Source organism: Saccopteryx leptura, chromosome 3 (genome assembly GCF_036850995.1).
Source record: "Saccopteryx leptura isolate mSacLep1 chromosome 3, mSacLep1_pri_phased_curated, whole genome shotgun sequence".
In the NCBI taxonomy this organism is placed as follows: Eukaryota; Metazoa; Chordata; class Mammalia; order Chiroptera; family Emballonuridae; genus Saccopteryx; species Saccopteryx leptura.
The window spans coordinates 211,020,327-211,034,548 of record NC_089505.1 but is presented as its reverse complement, the minus strand read 5'-3'; the positions used below and the strand labels follow the sequence as shown (position 1 = coordinate 211,034,548).

General features: G+C 38.5%; 1 protein-coding gene across 1 annotated transcript in view; it reads right to left on the bottom strand.

Moving 5' to 3' along the window:
- SPAG17 (sperm associated antigen 17) overlaps positions 1 to 14,222 on the bottom strand; it is a 260,213-nt gene that overhangs the window by 194,154 nt on the left and 51,837 nt on the right. Inside the window, exon 4 of the mRNA XM_066377314.1 lies at positions 7,430 to 7,561. Coding sequence (XP_066233411.1) covers positions 7,430 to 7,561 — 132 coding nt within the window. The remainder of the gene's footprint in view (positions 1 to 7,429; positions 7,562 to 14,222) is intronic.

The following is a 14,222-nucleotide window of genomic DNA, read 5'->3' as shown; positions in this document are numbered from 1 at the left end:
ATCCAGATGATGTAAAGATGTTTTCTCTAAATCTATGTACTCTTGTTGACCAATGTCACCCTGTTAAATTTAATTGTCTAAATAAAAAATTAATAGTACATTTACATATTTGTGTATAATTTTGTGTTTAATGTGTTCTATCATATAAGATTCCCACAAAATATCATTAAGCATATAGATAAAAGTAGGCCCTTGCCAGTCGCTCAGTGGATAGAGTGTCAGCCCAGCGTATGAAAGTCCTGGGTTTGATTCCCAGTCAGGACACACAATAGAAGCAACCATCTGCTTCTCTCCCACCTCCCCCTTTTCTCCCTCTTCCCTTCCCACTTGATTGGTTCAAGTGTGGCCCTGGGTGCTGAGGATAGCTCTGTTGGAGTGTGAGAGCCTCAGGTGCTAAAAATAGCTCAGTACTCAAGCATTGGCCCCAGATGGGGTTGCTGGGTGGGTCCCAGTCAGGGCACATGAAAGAGTCTGCCTCACTATCTTCCCTCCTCTCACCTATAAATAAATAATTAAATAAATAAATAAATAACTTAATTAATTATTTTTTAAAAAGGCTATAGATAAAAGACATGCTTGTGGAGGCTACATGACTAAGTCATTCCATTAATATGTGGCTTATGAGAAACTAGGTCTGTCTTCTGAGTGCTACTCTGATTCTCCTCAACATATCACTCCATCCCATAAACAATCCATTCTACTCATCACAGATGAGAGGACAATAGAGGGGCTGAAAGTATGGTGTTAAATAAATTTGAAAGACAGTAAATTAAACAGACTTATTTCCCTGAAACTCCCCATCTGTAATAAGCTAATGTACTATTAAATCTCCAAGACTTAACAGTTATTTCCAAGTTCATTTGACCAGAGGGCTATTTTATGTATTTTTTATAGAGAACAGGGTCAAAATGGTTCTAGAACCTACTTTGGAAACAAGATTATGGGGATATTTTGGGGTCCAATTAATCAATTTCTATAAGCATATTCTAAGGAGATTATCCAAAATACAAAGAATTCTATACTATAAAGTTGTTCATCACGACGTTGTTTTTATAAAAAAATATGAAAATAACTGAATTGTTTAACAATAGAGGAGTGGTTAAGAAAATTATGGTAGTCATTAGAATTACACATAACTAATAAATTAATAGATGTAAATGCTGTGGTAAAGAGTAAAAATTATCTTAATTAAAAAATTAAGTTAAAATTAAATTTAAAAAGCTGAATAAAAAGTTTTTTACAATGATTACCACTATGTAAAGCAATAAATCCATAGAAAGGACAAAGGAATATACCAAATTGTTGATAGGGTTATAGCATTATGAGCATTTTGTTTTTCTTTTCTATATTTTCTATTTAGTCTTTCCCCTCTGCTCTCCTCCCCTCTTCCCTGACAAATAGAAAATAGAATGGATGGGACTGAGTTAGGAGCTTGCTTTTCCAAAGAGCTGTTGTGGTGTAGAAAACATAAGCCTAGGAATGCACTGGGTTCACCAGATCAAATGGTGCGATTTTAGGACCCTGCAGAATGTCCTGGGGCCGCACTGCTATCTTCAGGGTGCAATCCTGAACCACAGAATTGGAGCAGGCCCTGGCCTGCAGTGGTGGTGGCTAGTGGGGGGATCTGCCATCTAATGTCTGTCTCTTGCAGGATCCTATATGACTCAGAGGTGTTAGCAAAATTATCCTCCCTCAAGGATTGTCAGCCTTTTTTATCTCATGGCATACACAAACTACTAATTACTAAAATTCTGCATTTTAAATAAATGTATTATAAATAAATGCATTTTACATAAAATATATTTTTTGCCAATCTGACAAAAATAAATAGGTATAATTTTAGTATGTTCATGCTGGACAGCTCTTGTTATGTTGGCTGTTGTTCGTTTTTTATTTGACAATCTAACAGAAAAGAGGTCAGTGCCTGACTAAGTAGTCAGACAGCATGTTTTAAAAATTCTTGTGGCACATCATTTGAAAATTGCTGTTCTACTTCAACATTCAGATGGGCAGAAAGAAGGGGTAAACATATTTGGAATAACCTCAGGAAGACTAGTTCTAAGAGATTCCCCAGACACCACATCATTTCTGGGTAGGGGGGCAGGTTAGGTTTTCCTTAGGAATTGGTGATTGGTTAGCTCAGTGGCCTTTATCTTTGGTGAGCTTTGTTACTTTCCATGACCTGGCCCTGCACTGTATTTTGAGATGTTGGGTGCATGTAACTAGTGGCACCAGCTGGCTGTTGGTAGATCACTAATCAAGTCTCTGCTCTGACACAGCAATGTCTCTGGGCAGGCGCTCTACTGGTTTTCAGCCAAGAGTGTTGTTTTTTGCATACACATTAACACACACTGGGGAGGGGTACAGAGGTTAAGAACATGGTCTTTGGAGTCTGACAGTTTTGAATTTGAATTCCAGCTCCACTCTGGAGTAGCTATTCAGCCTTGGGAAACTTACCAAAACTTTTCACACCCTCAGTTTCTCCATCTGCAAATTGGGAAGAATGCTCTGAAACTCATAAAGTCATTTAAAAAATTAAATGACATAACATGTACAAAGAGCTTGGTATAGTGCCAAGCAGTCAATAATGGTTGCTATTATTATTATTAGCTGTTGTCATTGTAGCTATTTGTATTTAAAAATACTGCTCAATTTTAAATATGCGTTTCCGCACATTTTTCATGAAGTCTGTAAAAAGCTTTCACTAATTAAAAACATTCCAATTAGGAAAGCACTATTTTACTTTACAGAGTTGCCAGCCAGGGAGTCATTTATTATTTACCCTGAATTGTTGAATTTTGTAGTTCTTTGGATCGAACAATTTTGTTGATAGTATCCTCATTTTGGTAATTCAGCTTTAAAGAATTCCATTCTGTCAGTGAGGCAAGTTCTTTCTTTCCTGAATCCGCATGGGTCTCTCTCAACCAAGTTCCTGCTCTTCCTCTGTTTGACTTCTTAAAACAGTTTCTGAAGATTTTAACCACAACTGAATCAAAACTAACCAGCCTTAATTTCCTGGTATGTCCCTATGGCCTTTCTTTTAAAACAAAAACACACACAAAATGGCATTACATTGGCTGGTTTCCAGCATTCTGTGGTTTCAACTGGAATAAACTGGAAATTGTCTGTGAAAGTCACCCTAACTGCTCTTTGTTATGCTGTGGAGTGGACTCTGGGTTCTCCACGGCTGAGTCATGATATCTTATCAAACTCAGGTGCTTTTAATTTTGAGTTGTTAAAAAAAGTTTACCAATACTATTTCTCCATAGTTCTTTAATGCATATCTTCCTTCTTTTCAGTTCTAGAATGTTGAAAAATAAGGAAACTTGTACTGAGTATGTAAGCCAGAAATAAATGTTCTGCTTTTATATAAAAGAGATGCTAAAATATCTAAGAAAATATGGACTAGTTTTTTGAATTCACAAATTAAAAGCACAGTTAGGATATGTTTGCATCTTTTCCAAAACTATTCAAATATTCTAAACTTAACTCAGAGGCACAGAAAACTAGATTTGGTTTGACTGATTATTTAAATTGTTGTTTTTTTTTGTATTATAGCATTTTTCACCTATTTTTGATGATTAAATGTTTTCTTCTAGTTGAATTCTTAATATGATTTAGATATTTTGGTTCACAGTGAAGTTTTTTGGTTTTAAATAAATGTTTATAATTAATTTATAATATGAAAGTTAAAGTTAAAGAGAAGTAAAAATGTAAATGATACTATAATATTCAGATAATGGCTAAATGAAAATGGAAGTCAGAATAGAAAACAAGTAATTTATTTTAAAATTACATTATGAAAATATATTTGCCTACCACATTGTTTCTCTAAATGTTTGTTTCAATAAATGTTTGTTAATTAACAATAGATTGATAATAAAGAACTAAAAAGCAGAATAAATGCTTAGGTAATGACGTATATAAGGAAATTTCATTTCTAAACAAAATAGTATCTTATTCAAATTTTAAGGTACAATAAAATCTAATTTGAGATTAATGGTAAAACAGTAATATTCAGAAGTTCTGAAATGCTAAAATATATTTAAAGAAATGTAGTATATTTTCTTTATAATATGCATACATATTTGGAAGTAAGCAATAGAATATTTTTAAAAAGATAGTTTTCAAATATATTCAACTTATTTACAATTGGAGACAGGCATTTGTCTCCCAGAAATGCATGTACTAAAAGCTTCATAAACTGTTCTTCTAAAGAAGTATCTTTCTTTGTATTATTCTTTTTTTTTTTCTTTCATTTTTCCGAAGCTGGAAACCAGGGAGGCAGTCAGACAGACTCCCGCATGCGCCTGACCGGGATCCACCTGCATGCCCACCAGGGGGCGATGCTCTGCCCATCTGGGGCTTCGCTCTGTTGCATCCAGAGCCATTCTAGCGCCTGAGGCAGAAGCCACAGAGCCATCCTCAGCGCCCGGGCCATCTTTGCTCCAATGGAGCCTCGGCTGCGGGAGGGGAAGAGAGAGACAGAGAGGAAGGAGAGGGGGAGGGGTGGAGAAGCAAATAGGTGCTTCTCCTGTGTGCCCTGGCTGGGAATCGACCCGGGACTTCCACCCACCGGGCCAACGCTCCACCGCTGAGCCAACCGGCCAGGGCCTCTTTGTATTATTCTTTATAATATTTATTAGACAGCAAACTCCCTTCATGGGCAAAGCAAATGCAATGTTAAACATAGCCCAGACTAAAAATGTTATAAATTAAAATTAGTGGTATCTAAAAAATGATGTTTTTACTGTATTTGGCAAATGGAACTACATTATTTGCTATTTATTTTCAAGAACAGTTTAATAAAATAGGATTAAATATATAGTGATACATTATATTTGTTTCTTTGGGAAAAAAGAACAGAGTCTGAATTATGATAAATTTTTGTTCACAGCTTCTCCCTAGAATTTTCTGTAATTACTGCTATGAGTATTTTTTAACATTCATTTTAAAAAATACAATTTGGAAAATGGACAGATGTAAGCAATATAATTAGCATTTGGAAGAAAACATCCAAGTAGATTTTATGTTGATGTTAAAAGCTGAAGAGTCAGTTAATCCCCTTGTAGGAATTTTAGAATCTTATCCTGGGTTTAGGAAAGAGAAGGAAATTGGGTCAAGTCCTCTTTTCTTTTTTTCAATTTCTAATCCACAGCAGGGTGTCAGTTTATATATTTTATACTTATTTTGCTTTCTGCCAAATTCCCTGGCTGACAAGCATTAACCTCAACTGTTCCGACTGACTTGTTGGGCAGTTTTGTTGAAATAAACATCCTTCAAAGAACTCCCTTAATCTTGCCTTTACCAAGAGTATTTTCTGGAAGGTACTTCATTCCAATTAGGTTTCATCACTTACTCATATGGTTGCAACACAGGGATTTGGGGCTGGTGTTTTGGGAACCCTATCTAATAAAGATATCAAATTAGATTGTGTTATTGCTGGCTCTTAATTGTGGAGAGTTCTATTAAGCATCTTTTATTTATATATAATATATGTAATATATAAATAAATCTAAAGATAATTTTATCTCCATATCTTCAGAATTACAATAACTGTATTATTATATATAGTTCACATTTCAAAGAAATGCTGAGCAAAATAACAGTGCAGAAATATTTTTATACCATTGCTCATCGCTAGCTTTAGAAACATTTCTTGAGCTTTCGAGACATTCCATTTATTGTTACTTAAAATCTGTTAACTTAAATCTAAACTCTGTTCCTATTATACACAACTACCGATTTCAAATAGATGGCAAACAAGGAAGTAAATAAACACTCTCCCACCGGGAGGCATATTTGTAGGTGCTGTGAGGAAGCACAAAACAGAGAGAGGTGCAGGGATTTTCCAGGGCTCACAGTCTACTTTTTCTGATTTGGACTCCCATGTAACACTGGCATTTAAAACGGCAGGAAAAAATGTTTCTATAGTTTCCAATTTTCCAATTTTTCTTCTGCCAAGTCTTAATGTCCCTGAATATTAAAGATACAAATCTCCTGCACACAATGGAAAGTGCTTCAAAGAGATGGAAAACTATACCATCGCTGGTGCTCACATGACTTGAATTTTCCTGAGGACAGTATATGCCACATTAATATGAGGCTATATGGGAAATCTCTTTGAAAAACATAAAGCCCAATATTACAAATATAAGGTGGCATTATTGTTTTGTTCAACAATTATCCTGTCAAGAGACCAGTTTAAACAGAAGCCCCAGATTTGGGCACCTTCCCAAGGTGAAGAAGGTGTTATTGGGACATGTTCATTTTTCTCTTTCTTCTTTCATAAATTGATTTGACCTCTTTCACTTAGGGGCATAACAGAACCACTTACACGTAAATTCATTTCAAACATACACATGCGTGCATGTGAGCACGCGCGCGCGTGCGCGCGCGCACACACACACACACACACACACACACACACACACACACATTACAGGAGCATCTGACTTTCCCAAAAAATTTTAGCATGATTTGGAACATAAGAAAAACATCTCTGCCTGACCTGTGGTGGCGCAGTGGATAAAGTGTCGACCTGGAAATGCTGAGGTTGCCGGTTCGAAACCCTGGGCTTGCCTGGTCAAGGCACATATGGGAGTTGATGCTTCCAGCTCCTCCCCCTCTTCTCTCTCTGTCTCTCTCTCCTCTCTCTCTCTCCCTGTCTGTCTCTCTCCCTTTCTCTCTCCTCTCTAAAATGAATAAATAAAAAAAAAATTAAAAAAAAAAGAAAAACATCTCTTATTTTGAGTAATGATAATAGCAAATGGATTTAAACCTGGCATCACTTTGCTAAAAGTATTTTAAAATATTTTTTTCAGATGAAAATACAAGTCTTTGAAAAACACACAGATTGATTTCCAGAGGTTAATTAAATGAAAGTCTGTACGTGAAGAAATAATCAGATGTGTAATATGGAAATTAGGTAAGGAATAAAGGTAAGGAATAATATGGAATAAAGGTAAGGAATCACTGAGGAAATATTCAGATTATTATGAAGATGCAGATGTAGCCTCATATTTTAATAGGCACTCCTATTGAATATCATGTAAAATATTTTAAATAGGACCTCGATTTAGTGGGTTTTTGAAGTTTTTTATATTTACTTTTCTTGACTCGGTCTCTCCTTGGTTTCTCTGTTACTAGTGTATAAACAGGCTGCTGTACAAACAACCTCAGGTATAAGCCCTGAATATTGTCATATTTCTATGCAAGGGAACTTATTTTTAATGAGTTTGTCTTTGAGAAAATATAATTTCTCCAATAATGCCTTGAATAGCCATTTCCCTAAGCAGTTGAGACAGACAACTGAATGTGCTAGGCAACACTTAGTGGTAGACTTATGAAAAGAGGAAGTGTCCCTGAAGGAATCTGCCCATTTCACTCGCTGCTCGCTGTCTTTAGAAAACCTCCCATGGTACAGTACCTTCTTTTCGCTTTCCCGTCGCTGTTGGTCCTTAAATTTAACCTGGAGAAGTTGAAATTTCAAGAGTTTCCCTATCAGTGGTAAGGTTAATTTCTCTCCACTGTCCATAATGACTTTTGCTGCTATTAACACCTATGAAGAAACACAATGATTAGGAAAGGTAGCATTTTATAACCTTTGGCACAGTCTGTCTGTGATGAAAAGATGAAATACTATTTTGGTTTTATAATATTTGTCTTACTGCAAAGGTGCCTCATTGCTGGCCAAAAAAATTAGGGAAAAAATGCCCAGCACCATAGAGAGGGGCATTTACCCTCTACGCTAAATAAATTGTGCTGTCTGAAAATGAATTTCTTTTCCCACAAGGCAGGGGGTGCTTCCCACAATGGTGCTAGACTCAGACTCTCTGAAACGGGCAGAGGAAAGATAGGCAGGGCTCCACGACAGAATGACAAATAGGTCAGTTTCATGCTACAGAAAGTCTATTGTTTGGCACAGCAACTAGTCTGAACTGTCAAGCTTTGACTTATTAGTACGTTATAAATTAAAAGGATTTTATAATAATTGAAATGGCTATGTTAACAGTCATTTATTTTTTAGTGACCAAATTCAAATGAAAGATAAAAGATACTTGACACAGAGGCGCCATACAAATGCTGTGCCCCTCCCCCTTTGCAATTTAATGTTGATCCTGTTGGTATGCAGCCTAATTGGGGTGAAATAAGGTTATTGAGTTTTCTTTGGGTGACGACAGCCAATAGGAACATACAGCTGTATTGTCCAGATGTGTGGCACTGACAGCCTGTTTTATGACTCCACTTTTTACAGCTTGTTTCCCCTAAATGTCACACAACTCTCTAACATCTGGGCCCTTTTCCTTGGAGCCCTATAACCACTTTATTTACTGCAAAAAAAAATAAACACGTAAAATATACCATAAAAAGTTGTTACATGTTTCTCTTTATTCATGTTGTCTCCCTAATAAAGTTAACCTCTAGCGGAAGCACTGTCACAAAAGTAGTCTAGTCAAAGTATTTTTAGACTTTTGTTTTTAAGCAAGCATCAGATTTATTTATAACCTTGGGATGAATTAGGTGTTACTAAAATATTCTGACATGTTGCTTTTCTCCCCCCTTGGAGCAATTACTCCTCCGGGTGCATATGGTGTCAATTTCAGACCTTCGGTCCCAGACAATGACGGCGGTGCACACTGCAACTCATCGAGCTGCGTCTTGTCTGAGGTTCATACCAGCTCTTGGTCAGGGCTTTCCTGACCGATCCAGTTCCTTAGACTTTCCACTTTGCCAAGGGAAACAGCTGAAAGTAAAGAAGACAGCTATTTTACTTCTAACTGCAGGAGGCTCTGTGGAGTATCATAGGCCAAAATGTAACTAGACCTCTTAGAGTCAGTATGGTATCGGGGTTCCCTGCCCTGCATTCCAGTAAGGGAAAGCCAGGGAAAGGACTTCTTTAAAGCGGCTGTTTCTGAAAACCAAAGGAACAGACCAAGTAAGTGGCAGAAAGCAAGTGTGTGTCTGAGTAAACACTCTCTGTGAAATAGCTCCTTGCTTTTCATGGCAGTTCTGCTAACCCGATTTAGAGGAAGGACCGTGATGGCTGTGCGTTCTGGGAGCAGGAAGACATACAGGTGCAGCTGCAGTGCCTCACCATTTCATGATGATCACAGCCACGCGGGAAGAGAATCTTCAGGGAACAAACAGTCACAGGATTACTGTAAAATGAAAGCCGTTCAATCTACGGGTACATGTATTTGGTTGAAAATGGCATTTTTCAATACCAGCTAAACAGAGTGCTGACAATCAGGCTGCTTTGTGACATCTGGTTCAAAATACAGTGTGTCCGTAAAGTCATGGTGCACTTTTGACAGGTCACAGGAAAGCAACAAAAGACGACAGAAATGTGAAATCTGCACCAAATAAAAGGAAAACTCTCCCAGTTTCATACCTATTCAGTGCAGTTTGATGTGAGCTCACGCACAGATTTTAAGCCCTACCTTAGGGCTCCTTAGGTAGCTATCCCGTATAGCCTCTACAGACTCGTCACTGACTGATGGCCTACCAGAACAGGGTTTCTCCACCAAACTGCCAGTTTCCTTTAACTGCTTATCCCACCGAGTAATGTTATTCCTGTGTGGTGGCACTTCATTATAAATGTGCCAATATTCACGTTACACTTTGGTCATGGATTCGAATTTAGCAAGCCACAGAACACACTGAACTTTCCTCTGTACCGTCCACATCTCGACTGGCATGGCTGTGGGATGCTCTGCTGTATACATGGTGTTACATCATCATCTGCGCATGCGCACATGCTGCCACATCATCCTACAGAAACTGGGAGGGTTTTCCTTTTATTTGGTGCAGATTTCACATTTCTATCGTCTTTTGTTGCTTTCCTGTGACTGGTCAACAGTGCACCATGACTTTATGGACACACTGAATACAAGTTTAGGTTTTAAGGCTCAAAGCAGTCTAGTAGGGGTGTTCCTCTCCAATACACATATAATGACAGCATTGAAGGGAAGTCAACACTGGAATGGGTTACCCAAGAGTAATGTGGAGTCTCTTTTCCTGATGACCTGTGAAAACAGGATATTTACCTATGTCTGGGTTGTTGTAGGTGAAGCCTGCCTGGTGTCATGGTGATGAATGGGATGTCTCTGGAGTTGCTTTCTCTCCCCATTCTGAGTCTACAAATGTTACTTCATTGTGTTAAAATGTGCCCAACGCACAACAAAATGTCCCAAGAGAAAAGTATTTTGCTGGCTTTAAAAGTTTTCCCTGGTTCATATAAAACTGTAGAGAACTGAGTTTAAAACAAAAATCTGACATGGCATCAAAATAACAATGATATCCTACTGTGACATGGGGAAATCAGTGATGAGTGTAACCAGAACGGCAGGGCACCACCATCTCATGACACAGGGACACAGAGTAAGAACAGTGGTAGTGCAAGGCAGCACTGAGGAGGGATGGTGGATGGTCCCTCATGCCTGAAGGGCCTAGGGCCCAGGGCAGCCCCTGTAGAGGCAGACTCTGCTCTGACAGTCTCCGGGAAGGCAGGGCACCTCCGTGGCACCATTGGTGACGGCAGGAACTGGGCATGCTGTCCTTCCCCAGGGTTGCTTGGAGGAGATTTGATTCCCACACATGCCTTTTCTTTCTGTGCTTCCCCCAGAGGGGATGATAGTGTGAATCCTTGGGTTAATTAATGAAAATGAAAGTGTCTGCTGAACTGAAAATCTGAGACTGAAAATTTTTATGGTATTCAGGTCATCCTCAGGAAAGGCAGAAAAATAAATTAATTTTTACTAAAAATTCTTCACACACTCCATAATTCACAATTCCACCCAATCAGGAGCCAGCAGTTTGGTCTCAGATGAAACAAATCCTTAGAGGACCTTTGTTTAAAGCGTAAGTCTTTGAAGAACTACAGAAGAGACAGAATTTAAGAGGAAATACAACTTTTTACACAACATTTCAGAAAGCCTTCCCCTCCTTTGCCTTACTTATATTAATTGAAATAGTCCTGGCTGGGTTGCTCAACAGATAGGGTGTCATCCCAATGCACTGAGGTTGTGGTTTGATCCCCAGTCAGGGCACATATGAGAAGCAACCAATGAGTACACAATTAAATGGAACAACTAAGTGTAACAATGTGATGCTTCTCTCTCTTTCTCTCTGCTTTTCCTTCTCTCTCTCTCCTCCCTTCCCCATCTCTCAAGTCAATGGGAAAATGAAAATAATAGTAATAATCAAACCTTCAAACTTCCAGCATTGTAAAGCTTACTTGTCCAGTATCTAGTCAATGTGTCCGTGTGTACCAGTGTGTGTGTGTGTGTGTGTTTATGTGTGTGCGCGCGTGCGCGGCACTGGGACGCAAGCCTGTAGCGGCTGGAGGATGAAGGCTATAAGAGAAAATGGGAGCAGTAAGTTGGTCAGGAGTAGGGAGTAATCAGACAAAAAACCTCAAACTTTTAGAACTAGGCAGAAAAACGGTCCTAAGTGGGTTAAAACCTGGGTATTCATCAAGCCAAAAAACCAAATAAATGAGCTTGGCATGAGTCAGAAATTTAAAAAAATGAGTCTTACGGGCAAGTGAGACTCATTAAAACAGAGAAAAACTGTTTCCAGGTGAGGCCTGTATGTGCCTCCTGGACTGGCTCGAGCCAAGGCGAGGGGCAGCCAGGTCCTGGGGAGGTCCAGGCTGAGCTCCTCCCTCAGGCGTTCTGTGTTGGGAGTAACTTGTAGGAGGAAACTGAGATTCAAAGAGTGCAGTGGAAAAAAAAAGAGTGCAGTGGAGGCTACACTGTATGAAGACCTTATTTTGAAGGTGGATGTCCTTTTAATGTTCGAAAGCATGTGATTCTGAGTACACTAAGAAACAAAAATATTTCCCCCTTTATCACTTACTTGGCTCAAAGACTTAGGCCATATTTACTATCTAATGAACCGATCCAACAAAAATATTCCAAATGAGCCAAATTCTTTCCTTGCTGGGTGTTGGGCCCACCCACGGACACTAGTGCCCTCCCTTCCCCTCTTCCATCCCTTCTCTCTGTGGTTCCTCCCAATATTAGCAGTAAGCACAGCATCTGCCTGAACAAACACTTGGAATTGCTTCACAGATTAGAAATCAAAAGAGTACTTGCACAAGTATGTGCATACACATACACATATAAACACATATATATACATGCATATATATGTGTGTGTGTGTGTATGTGTGATGGATGGATGGATAGATGGATAGACAGACAGACTGACTGGACTTCCATGAGGTGTGCTTCCTGGTTTTCTTGGTGTGATTTCAAGGAGGCACATGGAATAGCTTGAATCATTGCTTAATTTGCTCCATGTTTAATCCAGGTAAGTTCTGAGAAAGAGTAAAGACTTCGGCTCTGCATGTCTCTTGTCTGGAATAGGTCACAGGAAGGAGGTCATGGAGGGGAGGGAAAGGTGTGCTTGTGCAGGGCAGAGAAGGGAGGGGTGATGGAGAGGGATGGGCTGAAGGAGGTATTTTCCTCAGAAGCTCCAAATAATCACCAATTCACCTAAAAATAATCTGTTGGTTTCAGAGCCCTCCTTGGGAGGGAGGCGTCCTTGGTGTTTGTACAGTAGCTATATTAATGCACAAGATATGAGTTCATATCAGTGGCGGGATTCAAAAAAATTAACAACAAGTTCTCTGCCCTAATGACTATTTTAAGTATAAAAAAATGATATACTAAAAGGTAGTTTATTATTTCATGTATTTAGTATTTAAATAAGAACAATAAAAGAGGTATGCAAAACTAGATTGTTATAAGAGTTTTAAAATATTAATTAAAAATATTAAATAATACCTGACAAACCCAATAAAACTGTTATTTAAGATATTTCCATACTGCTTCTAAATTAGTGTCCTCACTTGCAATGTTTTTCATGTTTTCATGTTTTTCAACATGACTACGAGCACTTAGAATACGCTGTTGCACAGATGAACGTTAAAAAAGAGTAAGGAATGTAAATTTATGATTTCTACATTGGGTGGCTTCCCAGGTGCCCAGCTTAGAGAGAGCCCTGATTACAAGTGCCATTTTAACAACCAGTTCTCTGACCTCAACAAAAAATTAGGTATTGGTTCTGCCAAACTGGTGCAAACCAGCTAAATCCCACCACTGGTTCATATGTAACCCATTTCCCTGGGGTTCATGACTTAGGGTGGTTGAGATATGGAAAGACCTTAGCAAACAAGAGCAAAATCTATAACCTTCACTCAGTCCAGACTAGCACAGGGATGAGCAAAAAGTTTATTGACACTTTTTGTGACTGTGTATATTCATATACACATCTGTGTGTATGTATGTATGCATGTGTGCACAATATGTGTGTGTGTGCATGTAGCTGTCTTTGGCAATGATTACAATTATTAAGACATACTCAGTATGTAGAAAACACCATCATAACTGAGCTTGTGGATAATGAAGAATTAATACAAAGGGAAGAATACTAACATGAAAAGCAGCACCTTAAAAATATTACTGCTGTCTACCATTTCTACCTAATCATACTACAAAACACAAGGTATTATGTTTATCATTAAACACATGTCAGATTAAATATGTATAATTTATTCATAAAAGTAAACTGTGTAACTATATGTGTCATCCTTAAAGTTCTTGCTCAGGTTGTATTATTATTTGCTTATGCATTTTGCTGTTATATATGTTATTTCTGCTCATAACATTAAAAATCCCAGGAGTTACTGTTGCAATATGTGTAACAAAATTTTCAGTGTTTAGAGTGAAGTGCCTGATTCTGCACATTTGATGAAAAGGCTGTAAGGTCAATTGACAAATGACTGAAGAGGACTGCTTTCATGGAGATGCCCTCACTTGGAGATTCATGTTGAAAGTTTAGCTCCTTTGGTACAGGGATGATGAAGCAGCTGCTGCAGCCATGACTACTTCTGTGCAACATCATACAAAAGCATGGCTGTATTTGTATTCCAGGCTTCTCAAATGCCACTGGGTGGCCTAGGTGAGTTGCTCACTGCTTTTAAACCTCAACTTTTAAAAATATCTTTCCTTTTTATTTTTTGAAAGGCAGGGAGAGAGAAAGAGAGAGAGAGAGAGAGAGAGAGAAACATCAAGTTGCTCCTGTATGTGCCCTGACTAGGGAATTGAATGGGCAACCTTTGCGCTCTGGACTGAAGCTCCAACCAAGCGAGCTATCTGGCCAGGGCAAACCTCAACTTTTTCATCTCCAGCAGGGTTTCCTAACAGTGGCAC